The sequence below is a fragment of the Balaenoptera ricei genome, chromosome 15 (genome assembly GCF_028023285.1).
Source record: "Balaenoptera ricei isolate mBalRic1 chromosome 15, mBalRic1.hap2, whole genome shotgun sequence".
Taxonomy (NCBI): Eukaryota; Metazoa; Chordata; class Mammalia; order Artiodactyla; family Balaenopteridae; genus Balaenoptera; species Balaenoptera ricei.
The window spans coordinates 5,586,599-5,601,140 of NC_082653.1; the positions used below are offsets into that span (position 1 = coordinate 5,586,599).

Sequence of the window (14,542 nt, forward strand, 5' to 3'; positions counted from 1 at the left end):
CCAGCGGGTTCCTCAGCGCCCCACCTACTCCCCAGAAAGGTCAGGGTGCTGCCGGCCTCCGCGTGCTTGTTCTGCAGGCTTCTGAAAAGGGCACAGGCCTGACACGCTCTATCCTCGGGGACTCCCCTGCCCACGTCCACCCCACCCACGCCCCGGTCCCCCAATTCCCCCCGTTCTCCCCCCGTCCCCCAGCAGCAAGCCTGCATCCACCCAGACCTGGCAGGCCTGCTGCGCCGCCCCCTACCCGGCGGCCAGGGGTCGTCTTAAAAACAGTCCGGGAGACCACGCCACTCAGGCACGTCCCCACAGGGGCCTCCCCTTCGCCCAGAGCCAAACCCCGACTGCTCCCCACCCCCCAGGGCCTCCCTCAGCCTACCTCCCCAGCTTACCTCCAGCCCACTGTCCCCACTCCGGCCACCCAGAGCTCCTTTCTGTCCCCCCAGTGCACGTGCTTCTCCGAGCACAGGGCCTTTGCACCTGCTGTTCCCGCTGCTGGCAGGCTTCTTCCCACAGCTCAAACCTCACCTCCTCGGAGGCCTTGCCCGACCACGCCCCACCCCCGCCAGCCGGCCTTCCTTCCTACAACCCCAAACCGCCCTGTCATCCACCTTCTGTGCCGCTGTCTTCCCCACGAGAACGCAAGCCCCACGAGGGCGGGAACCTGGCCTGGACCGCTGGGTCCCAAGCGCCTAGCCAGCCCCTGCCGAGTGCCAAGGGCCCTGCAGGCACCCGGTGGCAAAGAGGCCCCTCCGGGGCTGCTGCCGCTTCCTGGGCCGCGAGTCATGGCCCTGGGGTGGCAGAGGAAGCAGCCGGCTGGCACAGCCGGGGACCCTGGGGAAGCAGAACCCGCAGCCTCAGTTCAAGTCTGGCTCTGCACCTGCCAGCCTCGGCCTCGACCCCGGGGGCCGGGACTGCCTCCTCTCCACACCCCAGAGACCCCCTCCTCGAGGCTGAGAGAGGGCAAGATCGGCCCCCACCCAGCCAGGATGGACCAAAGGCCCTCCCAGCCCAGCCCCATGGAGGGCAGCCCAGGGCCCTGGAGGGAAAAGCAAACCAGCTAGCAGGACGGTCAGGTTTGGGGTTAGAACCTAAAAGTCAGTTGACCCGATGCCCAGGGCCTGGGCAAAGCAAACCCCCAAACCCCCAGACTGGGAAGGGAGCTGCAGCCGGCCAGGTTCAAAAGGCCAGACCATCCTGGAGGGGCACACGCTCAGGCTGAGCACCCCCTGCTGAAAGGGTGACGGCCGAGATCTCCGCCTGGACCCACGCGCCCAGGGTGAGCGGCCCACAGCCAGGAGCCGCCCAGCTGACTCGGCCCGATGGAGACCAGGGCGGAGGGGCGAGACCCCGAGTCTGGCTCCTGGCCGTGCCTGTCCAAGTCCGTCGGCCCTCTCTGGCCTCGTTTCCCCATCTGTAAACTGAGGGTGCTACAGAGTCCGACAGAGCCTCCCCTGGAGCCCTGCAGGCAGAGGTCTTGGGGTCTGAGCAGGAGCGTCTGGGGACGCCGGGGCAGGTGAGGGGGGCCGAGGGGGCCGACGCCCGGGAGACAGACGGGCACGCCGCCCACACACTCAAAGCAAAACTCTCAGCGAAAAGGGGTCAGCTGTGGCCCCAAGCACTCATTCTGTGAATGCACAGCTAGCCCCAAAAATAAAAATAACAAAGGCAAATGAGCCCATTTCACTTTCTCTGCTCTCTGGAGGTTTGGCCTGATGGGTCGGAGAAGCCGGCGGCCGCTGGGGCACAACTCAGGAGCCTCAGGCCGGGGAGGGGCCTCCCAGGGCTCTCCAGAGCGGGGACATCCAGGCTTTCTGGGGCCGTCGGACCACAGAGCAGGTAAAACGCATCTCCCGAGGGGCAGTGCCAGACCCTGGCCTGGCATCTCCACCGGAACCTGTCCAAACCCAGACGCCTGCCCTTCCCCCCAAACTGCAGCCTCCCCTCACTGCCAAGGCCAACTGACCCGCCATTAGCTCAGGCCCAAAGTTCTAGAATCTTCTCAGACTTTCTTTCACACATTCTTTCAGTGTGCTCAGAATCCCACAGCTCCTCACTCCCGGGCGGCCACCACGGCCTCGCGTGTGGACTGGATCACTGCGAGGTCCGCTAGTGGGGCCCCGACCCTGGCCTCGGTGGTTCAGGCCTACCCAGCAGCTGAAGAGACCCTCTAAAGACGCAAGTGACCCGGCCCTCATCTGCTCAGGGCCCACAGCGGCCCCCCCAGCACTCAGGCAAATCCAAATGCTCCCCTGGGCCACCGTGGCCCGACGTGAGCTGAGGCCACCCTGCTGGGCCTCTGACCCCGCCAGTCTCCCACTGCCCACACCACTCACACCAGCCTCCCCTGCCCAGCTGCTCCTCTCCCCCCAGAGCGCCTGTCGCCACCCGAGCCGCCACCGCTCTGCCAAAGGAAGCTCCATAATCACAAGCAGGGCCAGGACTCCCTCCGTCTCCACGAAGTCCCCAACCTGCCACAAACTGGCTGAATGAAAGCACAGCTTCCTCCTTTCAGCCACGCGGGAGGGGTCAGGAGAATGATCCAGATGCACCCCGCCCCCCGTCAGCACGCTGCAGGGCACGCATCACGTCCACGTGGCAGATGGGGAAACTGAGGCTCAAGGACGAAAACTCGTCGCGAGAACAAGGGGTCACACAGACAAGTCGTGGGGCTTGCAGGCTCCTTACACGGCCTCCTCCCGCTGCAGTGAGAAGGGGCGGCCCGGTCCACTTGGGAGCCCCCCACCCGGGTCCCTGCCCTGGGACACACCCGTGAGGCCGAGTGAGATGCCCACATCAGCCTGCATGTGGTCAGACCTCTCCCTTCGACCGGAGGCTTCCTGACGAGGCCTCGGTACAGGGGCCCCTCCCGCCAGGGCCACTGGGGCCGGCGAAGAGCTCATCCTTGGACAGGAGCCCGAGAACCGCCCCAGAGGCCAGTGTCTGTTACAGCAGACGGGGACAAACAACAGGTGTGCGCGGGCCGCCCGCCAGGGAGGGCCACGCGCCGGCCCACTCCTCGCTCCAGCGAGTGCCAAACAGGAAGCGACGGGCTGGGGAGGGGCAGGGCCACCCCAAACACCCTGAAAGTAAAAACAAGCCACGTGATGCCACACGGGAGGGCACCAGCTTCCTCTCTGCCCCCATACGCTCCGGCTCTGACCTCACTTCCTGCCACACCTCCAAGGTGCGGGCCCCCTGTTCAAGGCGCTGCGACTCCCCCCCCCGCTTTATTTACTTCGTGTCATGAAATCACGAGAGACTCTCCGGAAAGTGCAAACACAGTAGAGAGAGGCCCCACGGGCCCTCCCGTGGTGTCCCCAGTGGTGACGTCTCATAACCCAACACGCTACCAAACCCAGGAGCCGCACGCCGGTGCACCGCTCTGAGCTTGGCTCCGGGCCTTGCTCGGATTTCACCAGTTCAGGGGGGTCCTTGGGTGTAAGTCCATGATTCTGTATCGCACGCACAATCACCCACCCACCGTTACAATCTCGACACAGGCCTGTCCCAGCCCACGAGGCCCTCCGCCAGCCAGCTGCCCTGTTCAGCTGTCCCCGTCACCACCTCGGTCCTCACGTGCCCACAAGGATGTCTAATGGTCTGGCTTCCCTGCCAGAAAGCAAGATGGAGAACCAACCACATCTTTCTTATTCAAAGTATCCAGCAGGCGCTCAATAAATACTGGATGAATGAAGGATTCTGGGAACAGCTCTCGGCCTTCCGCCCAGCCCCTTGTGCTCCGTGACATCTTCCTGTCATTCTCTGGCCCCTCTCCAGCCCTGGGGACCCAAACACTCTGCTCAGACCCCCTGGGCAGGCACACACCCACGGCCTGGTCACAGCAAGGGCAGCGGGTCTCAATCTGGGCACCGGGGCCCTTCACACAGAGGGTGTAGGGGCCCTGAAACTCTAGGCCGAACGGCGTGTGCACGTGCTGGGGAGAGGGTCCCATCCCCAGTCGGCCCTGGGAGGTGGCACCGACACAGTCCCCATCCCGCAGACGGGGAGATGAGCCCGGAGAGAAGGGGCTGGGCCTGGCCTCGAGCCCGGGGCCTCGCTCCAGCACAAGGCCTGCCTGACACCCAGCAGCCCCGGGACCCTGTCCTGCCATCTGGGACCTAGGGACTGGCCCCAACCCGGCACCCAGGGGGGCGGCTCGCAGTGGACGGCTGTGGAGCCCACAACAAGGCACCCTTGAGAAGCTGGGCTGGGGAGCTGAGCCCGGAGAAGCAGTTGGCCCTTCAAAAATAACCCAAGGAGAGGCTCCCAGTGCAGCCAGGCCTGGGACAAACCTCAGCTCCTACAAGCCTCAGGCTCAGGCCTGGACAGACAGCCCTGACACGGAGAGGCCCCTTCCAAGCCAGACCCAACGCTCTGCCTGGACCTGTGCCTGCGGTCTGCTGACTGTCCCACCCCATCAGCAAAGGGCCGGTCGGCTGGGTGGTCTATGGCCGCAGTCCCCACCCTGTGATCAAGCCACCTGCCACCTGCCAAAGAAGCCTTCTTCAAACCCTAACCCTAACTCTAACCCTCGGCCCCATGTAGTTAACATGACGGAAATGTCCCGGTCGCATTAGGTCCTGAAAAGTCCCGTTCTTGAAGAAAAGAAAAACTGCGGGCAGGGAATCCAAGCAAAAAGCAAAGAGTGTAAAAGTTCTTTGGCAAATCTTTCCATGCTGACATTTACGACCCAGCCAGACGAGGATTCCGCAGTGGCCTTGCCCAAAAGCGAGCTGTGGAATCTTCAGAGCTGTCCCAGGCACACGATCGGTGCCAGAAAGTCAGGGAAAGTTCCGCCGGGCAGGAGAGGGTTAACGGGTTTGCAAACTCTGGGCTGCCCGGGCCTTGCTGCCAGCCCAGAGCCGACACCACTGACCGCTGAGTCAGGCCCGGCCGGGCCCCGGCCCGTTGTTTGCAAAATCAAAAGGGACGCTGACGGCCCAACTCTCCAGCCAGGCGGGCGGGCGCTGGCAGGAGACAACTGACCCCAAAAGCCCGGCCCGGCACCGCTCCTGCCCCCTGGGGTCTCAGCAAGGCCTGGTGGGAGGCGGCACAGCTCTGAGAGGCTGCAGTCCACCGGCCGCTGGAAATGCAGAGCTGGACTGTCCCTGTTTGGGTCTCCACCCCCTTGGTAACCAACAAATAGGGCCAGCGGCCTCTTCACCGTCACAGGTATCAAATGGCCAGCCAGCAGATTCACTTACAAAACACTGTCGCCTGCAGTCGGGAGCACATGGCAGTAAAATCTGTGACCGACGCCTGACCACCCTCCCATGGGTGGCGCTCTGAGGACCACGAGGGAAACCGTCGGAGCACCCTTCCCACCCACCCGCCCCACAGAGCAGCGGCTGAGAGCGCGCGTTCCAGAGCCAGCCCGCGTGGGTTCAAATCCTGTCACTTCAGCCGCCCTGGACAGGTTGTTAACCTTTTTAACCTTTCTTTGCCACAGTTTCCCCACCTAAGAAGCAAGAGTAATATCGGTCCCAACCTTTGAGGGCTGCCGTGAGGGCAGGAGAGAAGGCAGACAGGTATAGAGCCCCCGGCCCCACGTGCCAGCACTGCCTCAGGTGGTTATTAGTCCCATTTTCCAGATGAGGAAAGTAGAGGCTCAGGAAGAAAACATCTCTTGCCGAGATGGACCAACTGGTAAGTGACAAAGTCAGGATTTGAACCCAGGTCTGCAGGCTCCAGAGGCCAAGTGCTGAGGGTCACCAAGTCCCAGAGGCAGTTGTGACAGATCACAAGGGAGCCCAGGCTCGAGCGGGAAGCTATGGTCGCATTTCAAGCCGCGTGTGCTCGAGGCTCACGCCCGGATCTCTGTGCCAGCCCCGGGCCCAGCCCCTGCCCTGGGGAACAGAGCCAGGGCTGCGGAAAGTGAGGACACCCTCCTCGTATGGCCTGAACCCAAACAGGAAGAGCCTGGGTGACGGCAGGAAGACGGGGGTGTCCCCAAACACCTTCCAAGATGGCTGCAGACACAGGTGAAGCAGGTCCCAGGGCGAGAAGGAAACCAGAACCCCCTGCTCCCTGCCGCCCTCCAGGCTTCCTCTCAGGAGGACAGACCGGGACCTGGGCTCACACACTTCCTCCAATTCACGTGGGGGCCACTGTGCCGCCACAGAGGCTGCCTGTCAGGGTAAGCAGCCCCGAATCATGGTGGACCTGCCCAGACCACCCAAGCCCAACTCCCAGCCTGCTCCAGGGCCCGGTTCACACTGCCCCAGTGAGCCAGGTGGCCCCTTAAACCGAGCCTCTGGGGCAGGTACACACACGCTCACACACACACACACACACACACACGTACACACTTGCAACTTTCAGCACAAAACGCAGGGCCTGGGATTCAGTCTCCGATAGCTTAAGAGGTTCTAACATTCTAAAAGGGGCTGCCTGTTCTATAACTGCCCCCCCAGAACCCCCATCCCCATCAGCACGCTCCCTGCACTGGGGCAAACAGCCGACATCGATCACAGGGCTGGGAAGTCAGCCGGCATGGCAGGCTCCTTTGTGCCCCTAAAGTCTCTGCCCTTTCCCAAGCAGCTGCTAGACCTTATTAGATGTTTAAAAAAAAAAAAAAAAAGAAGACAACGACGAAGGCCCTTTTCGGATGGAGGAGGAGGCTGGGACACACTGCTCTAAAGCACATCAGACAAAAAGCCCACAGGCTGGGCCCACTTGGGCGGGGACATCTAGTCCTGATCCCGGCTCACCTGTTGCAGCTTCGCAAACATTGGACCGGTTGGCAGTGACCTGCTGCCGCCATCTGTCGGGCACTGGAGCAGGTCAGAGGGGCGCCCTCAAAGAGCCTGGCCCGGTTCCTAGTCGGCAAACCCTTCCAGCATACTTACCTAACCTGCATGGGGCCCATGCCAGGCCTCCACCCACAGAACTCAGAGGTGCTGTCACCATCCCATATCACAGGTGAGGAAACTGAGGCACTGGTGGCTGCGTGAGCGGAGGTCACGCACCCAGCAAGGGGAAACCGGGCTCTGAACCCAGGCCACAGGCTCCAGAGCTCATGCTCCCCATCTCTCTGTGGTGTGGCCTTTTCCGGGGGACAGAGAAATGCAACCTGCCTTCTCCCCCTGCTCCCAGCTTGTCTCCCTCCCACTCCCAAAACACAATGACGCTTCTGAAAGGCTGGAGCAAAGGTCGGTTCTCAGACACAGAAAGATGGCTGCACACAGCGCAACCAACCACCGTGGGGTCGGCAGTCCCAGGGTAAGAGGCTCCCTCAGACCGATGGGCGCCTGCACTGAAAGACCCAGGAAGCTCACAGCCCCCTGGCCTGGCTTCCAAGGCCTGCTTACCGCCCCCCATCCCAGCCAGCCGTCCACTCACCCGTAAGTCCGCTGGATCAAGGTGGGGTGCAGCTGCTGCACGCCGATGGCAAAGCCTAAAACGAGGGACCAGTTAGGGGCCCGGCCTGACACAGGAAAGAACCTCACAACCATCCACCTCTAATCCAAAGCGTTAATCAGCTTCCTTTCCCCTCCCAGGCCACCTCCACATGAACCCCAAAACTCCCAGCCGAAGGAGGCCAAGGGACCCGAGAGGCAGCAGCCTCTGGGTGTCTGTCCTCCCAACCTCCAGCCCCGGGGACCAACTTCCTCCCTCCCGTGAGGACAGCTGACAACTGTGTGACGTGCCCTTCTCGCCCTGTCCCACTGGCACACACAGCTAGAGGAAGGGGTTCAGCTTCCAAGCTGGGAGATGGCTGCTCTGTGACGGCTCTCTGGGAGCACATGACAGCCGACTGCCACTCCTGGAGGTGGGGGGGGGGGTGCCTTTTCCACCCGACAGATACCAACGCTGAATATAGCAACCAGAAGTGCCAGGGAAGGAAAACACGACTCTCACCCGTCTGGAGGCTCCGCGGCTTGGCACCCAGATAGGCCAGGTTCACGTTGGCCTTGCGGCCGTCAATGTTGGGGTTAGGGTCTTTGCAAGCCCTCTCAGCTGCCGCCCGGTCAGCCATGGTCACCTGGAGGAGCACAGACGCATCAGGGGCTTCCCTTGCGGGGGGGGGGCGGGGGGGCGGAGCAGAGAGAGAGCTCGAGAGCTCCGGCACGGGGCACTCGTTTCCCCGCCCCGCGTGCCCATTACCCAAGGCGCCCAGCCCAGTCCCCTCTGACCCCAGCCCGGGGCCCTCCCAAAGCTGCCCCTGGGCCCCGGCTCCTCCCCCCGAGTTCAAGTGCTAGGAAACGCTGCCCTCAGGGACGGAAACAACCCCCAGGGAAGACACGGCCACCCCGAAGGGTGGCAGGGGTCCCGGCCAGTGCGGACCACGAACTTCCTCATGGGAGGTGTTTGGGGACACCCTAGTTAGAAAGGGAATAAAAGAGATGTCTTCAGGGCGATTTTTACTTAGGTTGTTTGGGGTGTCTGAGAGGGCTGCTGGAAAATAAAATGGGGGTTGCTTCAGGGCTCCTGAGCGCCGGGGCCGAAGCCCGGCTCCTCGCTCGCTTGTTGCTCCAGGAAGTGCCGAGAACCTCTCCACAAACTTCGGAGTCCTAATTGAACCCAGCGGCTCTCCCTTTTAAACCGGGCGTGCGGAGGGGGCAGGGAGACCGGGCCTGGGGGGCGGGGGCAGGACCGGCTGGAGCCCGAGAGGGGGCAGCAGGTGCCGAGCCGGCGGGAGGCGCCCGGGGCTGGCGTGCGCCCGCCGGCTGACTCAGCGGCCCGGCCGCGATAAGTGCGGGGCGGGGAGCGCCCGGCCGCGGGGCCACTTACGAAGCCGTAGCCGCGGGACTTGCCCGTCTGGCGGTCGGTGATGACCACGGCCTCCTCGATGTCCCCGAAGCCCTCAAAGTATTTCCTGAGCGAGGCGTCGGTGGTGTGGTAGGGCAGGCCGCCCACGAAGATCTTGGTGAACGTGGTGTCCTTCTGCGAGCCGTGCATGGCGCCGAGGGCGGCCGGGGGCCGCGGGAAGCCCGCGCTCGGGGCGCACGGCGCGGGCTGCAGCAGCATGGGGGGCGGCCCGCCGCCTACGGACCCGGGCCGCGTGGGGCTGCGCTCATTGGGGGCGGCGGGGAGCGAGCGGGGCAGCAGGGGCGCCGGTCCAGCCGCCGGGCCCGTCCACTCGCGGGTCGCTCCCGCTCCACGCGCGGCACTGCGCTGCGTCGCGTTCCTGCCGGCGCTGCGGGCACTCTGCGCCCCGTCGCCCACCCGGGCTTTGTAGTCGGCCCCGCCCCCTGCCCGCCCAGTCCCCGCCCCGGGCGTCCGGCCCCGCCCCCTCATCCCCGCCCGGGCGCGCGGGGGCCGCCGGGAAGCGTAGTCCGGCCCCGCCACGCCACGCCCCACGTGCCCCGGTGAAGCCCAGGGGCAGGGCGCGCACATGGGTAGGGGGCGCATCCGGGTGTTTTGGGGGGACCAATACGTGCTCACTGGGTTCCTGGCCCCTGCTCTCGAGGAGCGCACCGTCTAGCGAATCAGATACAAACGATTCAAACCATGTTTAGTGAGTCTGAATCGTTTCCCCAGGGCAGCTTACGGTACAGGAACTTATATTAAAGGTGAAACAGGCTTTGTTTTTATATGTAAATGTAATTCGTTCGACGAATATTTATCAGGGCGTGGGGGATGCAGAAATGCACGCAACACACTCTACCCCACAGAGCTTCTATGAACAAGACAAACAGGTAAATATACAATGTACTATCCATTAGGAAATAAATCAGGGTGCTGCCATCCAGGAGTGGCCAGAGTGGTCCCGGAGGCCCCTCTGAGAAGGTGACTGGGCAGGGGAAGTAGTTCTGGCCTCCTCAAAAGTCCATCCCTGTGCCAAGGATCCCTCCATCTCTATGGGCCATCCTTGGGGGAGAGCAAGCAGAGGGTGCCCCTGTTCCCTCTGTTCCCTTCCCCAGCCCTAGAAACAGGCCCACCCCTGGGTCTCTGCAGCAGGACCCGCTACAGAATTGTCAGGGCACCTTGTCCAAAGTTATTAGGAATTTCATGTCTGACAAGAGCACTGAACCCGAGGCCCTGGCACCAGCACCCCCCCACCGGTGGGTCACACGGCCGTGCAGAGCCAGGCCCCGAGGATCTCAAACCCTCCACATGTCCAGGCACCAGCATTGTGATGTCCTGTGCAGTCGGGACTCTGCTGTGGACAAAAAAATGTCACCTGCCATGTCAGTAAACAAAGGATGTTGCGGCCATCAGCCACTGCAGCCACCCCTGTGTACCCTGAGGGGATTCAGGGTGGAAAATAACAGGATGCTGGCCCTAGATGGTTAAGGTGCACATCAAAGGAATGATTTCAATGAGCCCAGACTCTTGCATCTTCGCATACATAGAAAAGCGCTAAATTCATTAACTTGAGATGTGTGGTTTTTCTTTAATTAACAGTGATCTTTTGATGTTCCGAAGTTTTGGTTTTTGTTGCAAATACTCCTCTATATCCTGGCTCCTCCCTGACCTCTTTGGAGCAGTCCCTGAGAGCTGCTTCAAGGGTTCGAGTCCTCAGAAAGTCCGCCAAATAAAACATAATTCTTAACTTTTAGGTTGTGCTTTTTTTTTTAAGTTACCACTGCTCTGAGTGGGGTCGCTCCTGGTGACCCCAGCTCCTGGCGGACTGAGGGGTACAGGGAGGCAGGCGAAGCGTTCACTAGTCTTTCAGGCGTTTATCAGGCACCTTCTCTGTCAGGCTGCGTTCGATTCCAAGCCCAGCCCAGCTGTGCCTCAAGCCCCTGGACTCCCCGACCCCGCGCGCCACCCGGCAACCATTGGTCTGACCCTTCCTTCCCCCCAAACCCCCGCCCCAGCCCCCTCACGCTGGGAATGGAACCCCGAGTCGTCCGGGGACACACTTTTCAGTCCCCCCTCATTTCCCCCTGGTCTTGTCGCTCCCAGTTCCCTCCAACTCCCCAGGCCCACTCCTGCCTCGGGGCTGGGCCTCATCGCTCCCCCTGTATTCAGCTTTTCTCTTCCTTCAGTGTACTTTTCACCTCCCCAAGCCCTGGTTACCTACTCACGGGTTTAAGGTCTCTCTCCCCTGCGAGGTGGGCCCTTGGATGGTTTGCTCAAGCTGTGCGGCCTGGCAAGCAGAGGGCCCCCGGGAAATGTTTGTTCAGTGAATGCACGATGGAAGGAAAAAGCCGAGGAGAGCTCTCGACCAGACAAGGGACACTCAGCGCGCCCTTGGAAAACTTTGCGAAAGTGTGACCTCCACTTTTTGGGCCAGGGAAGGCGGCCACCGTGCGGCCGCGCGATCTTAGGCACACTGGGTCCCATCACCGGGCCTCAGTTTCCCCTTCCGTGACAGACAGGGCCTCTAGGGGCGGGGGCAGGCGGGGCGCGGGCGGCGAGGCTCCAGGCCTACAAGTCCCAGAGCCGCCCGGACCTGCCCCGCCCCGCCCACCCCGCGCCCCTCCCGCGCCCCTCCCGGCGGAGCGGCCGCGCGGGGAGGGGCGCCGCGGGGAGTGCGGCTGCGCGCCGGCCCGCGGGCGTCTGCGGAGCACGTGCTGGCGCTGCGGGGTCCGAAGCGTCTCGACCCGGGGGGCGGGCGCCCGGGACGCGGACACGGGGTCAGAAAAGGGAAACGCGCAGGATCCGGGCAGGGCGTTCTCCGCCCCGGGATGGGCAGGCTCGTTGCGTGCACCTCGCGCTCCCGCCCGGCCCGGAAGAGGGCAGGGGGCGTCAGTGTCTTAAAAGGCGGATGCGCCCACTATGGTTCTTTCACGTGTTCATTCTCCGGCCCTTAAGTTTCTGCGTCACCAATCTCTCCGCCCGTCGGGTGGCCCCACGTGCCCACGTGTCATCGACTTATGCCTGAGAATCAGCTATTCACCCAACACATCCTTATTAATGATCCATTAGGTGCCAGGTTCTAGACCCGGAAGACTGCAAGTAGGAAACTAATGACGTACCCCCACCCCCAGTACACACACACACACACACACACACACACGAGCTTACATTCTAGGAGGAATAGAGAGAAATTGAATGAATGAATATTAAATTTACATTTAAATTTTTCCAGGCGGGTCCTGAGATGGGAGCAAATTTTTCCAGGCGGGTCCTGAGATGGGAGCAAAGAAAAGTGACAGGTGTTCTTTAGAGTCAGGTAAGGCCTCTGGGGATTGGTGAGAGCAAGCGGTGAGAGCCAGAGCCATTGGCGCACAGGGAACAGCACAGGGAACAGAATGCAAAAGCTTAGAGGCAGGAGATCCAGCCACCATCACTAACGGAATAACCTTTGAGTGCCGGGCACTTTTAGTGGCTAATCCTCCCACACCACTAATAATAATAAAGGTCAGTTGTTTTAGTGCCTGTTTTGAGCCCAGCCCTGAACTGGGTGACTTATATATATTAGGTGATTTAACCTCAAAACACCTTTTTTTCTCAAGTAGGTACTATTAGCCCAGTTTTAAGAGGGAGGGAACTGAAGCTCAGAGTGACTTCCCCAAGGCCACCCAGAGCAGTAAATGGCCAATCCATGATCCCATTTTGTCCTCCCACAGCCTTTAGAGAAGGCCTTGTCTCCCTGCTTTGAGGGCTGGGCAGGTGAGACCTCAGGAGAGGTCGAGTGAAGTGAGAACCAAGTAGAAATCTGTTTGGCTTCCAGCCTTCTGCTCAAAGAAACAATGGTAGCTGGTACCAGCCCCTTATTGTTATTTCTGCTCTGAACATGGTTGGGATGTTCGGAGCTGTGGCAGCTGACTTACGACCATGAGGCAAAGTGCAAGAGACTCACAGACACCAGTCCTGATACCACTAAACCCAGGGGACATTTGGCAAATGTCTGGAGACATTTTTGGTGGTCACAACTTGAGGGAGGAACGCTACTGGCATCTAGAATGTGGGGGCCAGGGAAGCTGCTAAATATTCTATACTGCACAGGACAGCACCCATAACAAAGAATTATCCAGCCCCAAATGTCAGCAGTGCTGAAACTGAGAAAACTTGGGCTAAACCAAGGCCAACAACCAGGCTCCTTGTTGGGTAAGAAAAATAGATCCCAACATGTTTAAGCCACTGTAGTTGGGTTTTCCATGATGACAACCGAAAGCGTTCCCAAATGAAGCAGATGCAGTTTGATAATTTCTACTGAAGGGGCCAGCATGCCTGGACAGGGGTCATTTGTCCCTGCTTCCTTTGGTGTCCGTCACATGGTGGGTTGGGAGGTCAGCCCAGAGGTTGATCTTGGTCCCAATGCTTTGGGTCTTTGGGCCGATGCTCCTCTCTCTAAAGTTCCAAGCCCTTCATTACAAGGGGACAGAGCAGGACACGGGCGGGACATTGGTCAGCCCCCGGGTGGGTGGGCTCACTGCATGCACCTTGCACTCGGGCCCAGCCAGGAAGGGGACAGGGGGAGCATCGGTGTCTCAAGAAGAGGACAGCCAGGTTTGAATCATTGACTCATTCATCCTCTGTCCCCTTAGGTCTCTGCATCACCAACAGAAGGGAAGGTGGGTTGGGAAGCCAGATGGAAAGACACAGGAGTGACGACTTAGGCCAGGCTGCTCGGGGTGAGGGTCTGTCCGCTGCTGCCCAGCACACATGCTCCCTCTCCTCCCCTGAGGACACTTTCCCAGGCTCATAGCTCTGGATGTGGCAGGTGGATAAAGCCCCGTCCCCCTGCCCACTGCCTACCCTCGCCTGACACAGCTCACTCAGGAGATGGCTGAGTATGAAGTCCCACCTTACAGGCTTTGTCACTGTCTCCACGAGGGGAGCCTGGACTCAGGACCCTGCTCTGAGACTGTGCCTGGATGTGGGCATTTGCTATGGGTTGGATTGTGTCCCCCAAGAATATATTCAAGTCTCTGGTACCCGTGAATGTGACCTTATTTGGAAATAGGATTTTTGTACACACAAGGAGGAGGCCATGTGAAAACAGAGACAGAGGTTGGAGGGATGCGCCTTCAAGCCGAGGACCACCGTGATTGCTGGCAACCCCAGAAGCCAGCACCGAAAGGCATACAGGGGACAGTCTTCCCTCTTAGCGCCTTCACGGGGAGCACGGCCCTGCCGACACCTTGACTTTGGCCTTCTGGCCTCCAGAGCTGTGAGCGAGTAAATTTCTGCTGTCTGAAGTCTTCCAGTTCATGGTCAGATGCTGCAGCAGCCCCAGAAGACTAGCACGGCCAGAGGGGAGAGGAAGCCAGAGCCCTGAGCGGGTGGAATCACGGCTGTCAGACGCATGGTTTGCAACGGCCTTCAGAGCCACGTGAGGGTCCTGGGACTCCCTAGGGTCATTCCAGGACCGGGAAGCACCCCCTGTACCTCTCTGGGCTTCAGCTGCTCAGCTGGGAAAAGTGGGGGTCCAACTAAGGATCCTTTCACTTGAAACATCCCCAGTTTATGTCCGGTCCCATCCTTCCCTCCCAACCCCCACTGGGAATGGAACCCGTGCCCACCTTCCCTGCTCCCCCTCCTGGCCGTCTCCTGAGTCTGGGCCCTTTCACTCAGCGAGTAGCCAGGCTGAGACCCCACCGTCCATCCCCACCTGCATCTCAGAGGCAGCATCTGGCTGCAGCCCCAGGAACGACACAGATCCTCTGTTCCCAGCCTGTCCTGGAAGGCAGCCGGCCTGGTG

General features: G+C 61.1%; 1 protein-coding gene across 3 annotated transcripts in view; it reads right to left on the reverse strand.

Annotated features, from left to right (window-relative positions):
* RBM38 (RNA binding motif protein 38) overlaps positions 1–9,160 on the reverse strand; it is a 48,662-nt gene extending 39,502 nt beyond the window's left edge. For 2 of the 3 annotated variants that reach the window (XM_059896771.1, XM_059896770.1), the window contains exons 1-3: positions 8,734–9,160; positions 7,861–7,984; positions 7,342–7,396 (exon numbers count right to left, since the gene is read on the reverse strand). In XM_059896771.1, the coding sequence (XP_059752754.1) occupies positions 7,342–7,396; positions 7,861–7,984; positions 8,734–8,970 (416 nt within the window). In that variant the 5' untranslated portion in view covers positions 8,971–9,160. The remainder of the gene's footprint in view (positions 1–7,341; positions 7,397–7,860; positions 7,985–8,733) is intronic. The other variant, XM_059896773.1, reaches the window with a different exon arrangement.
* Between the last annotated feature and the right edge of the window lie 5,382 nt (positions 9,161–14,542).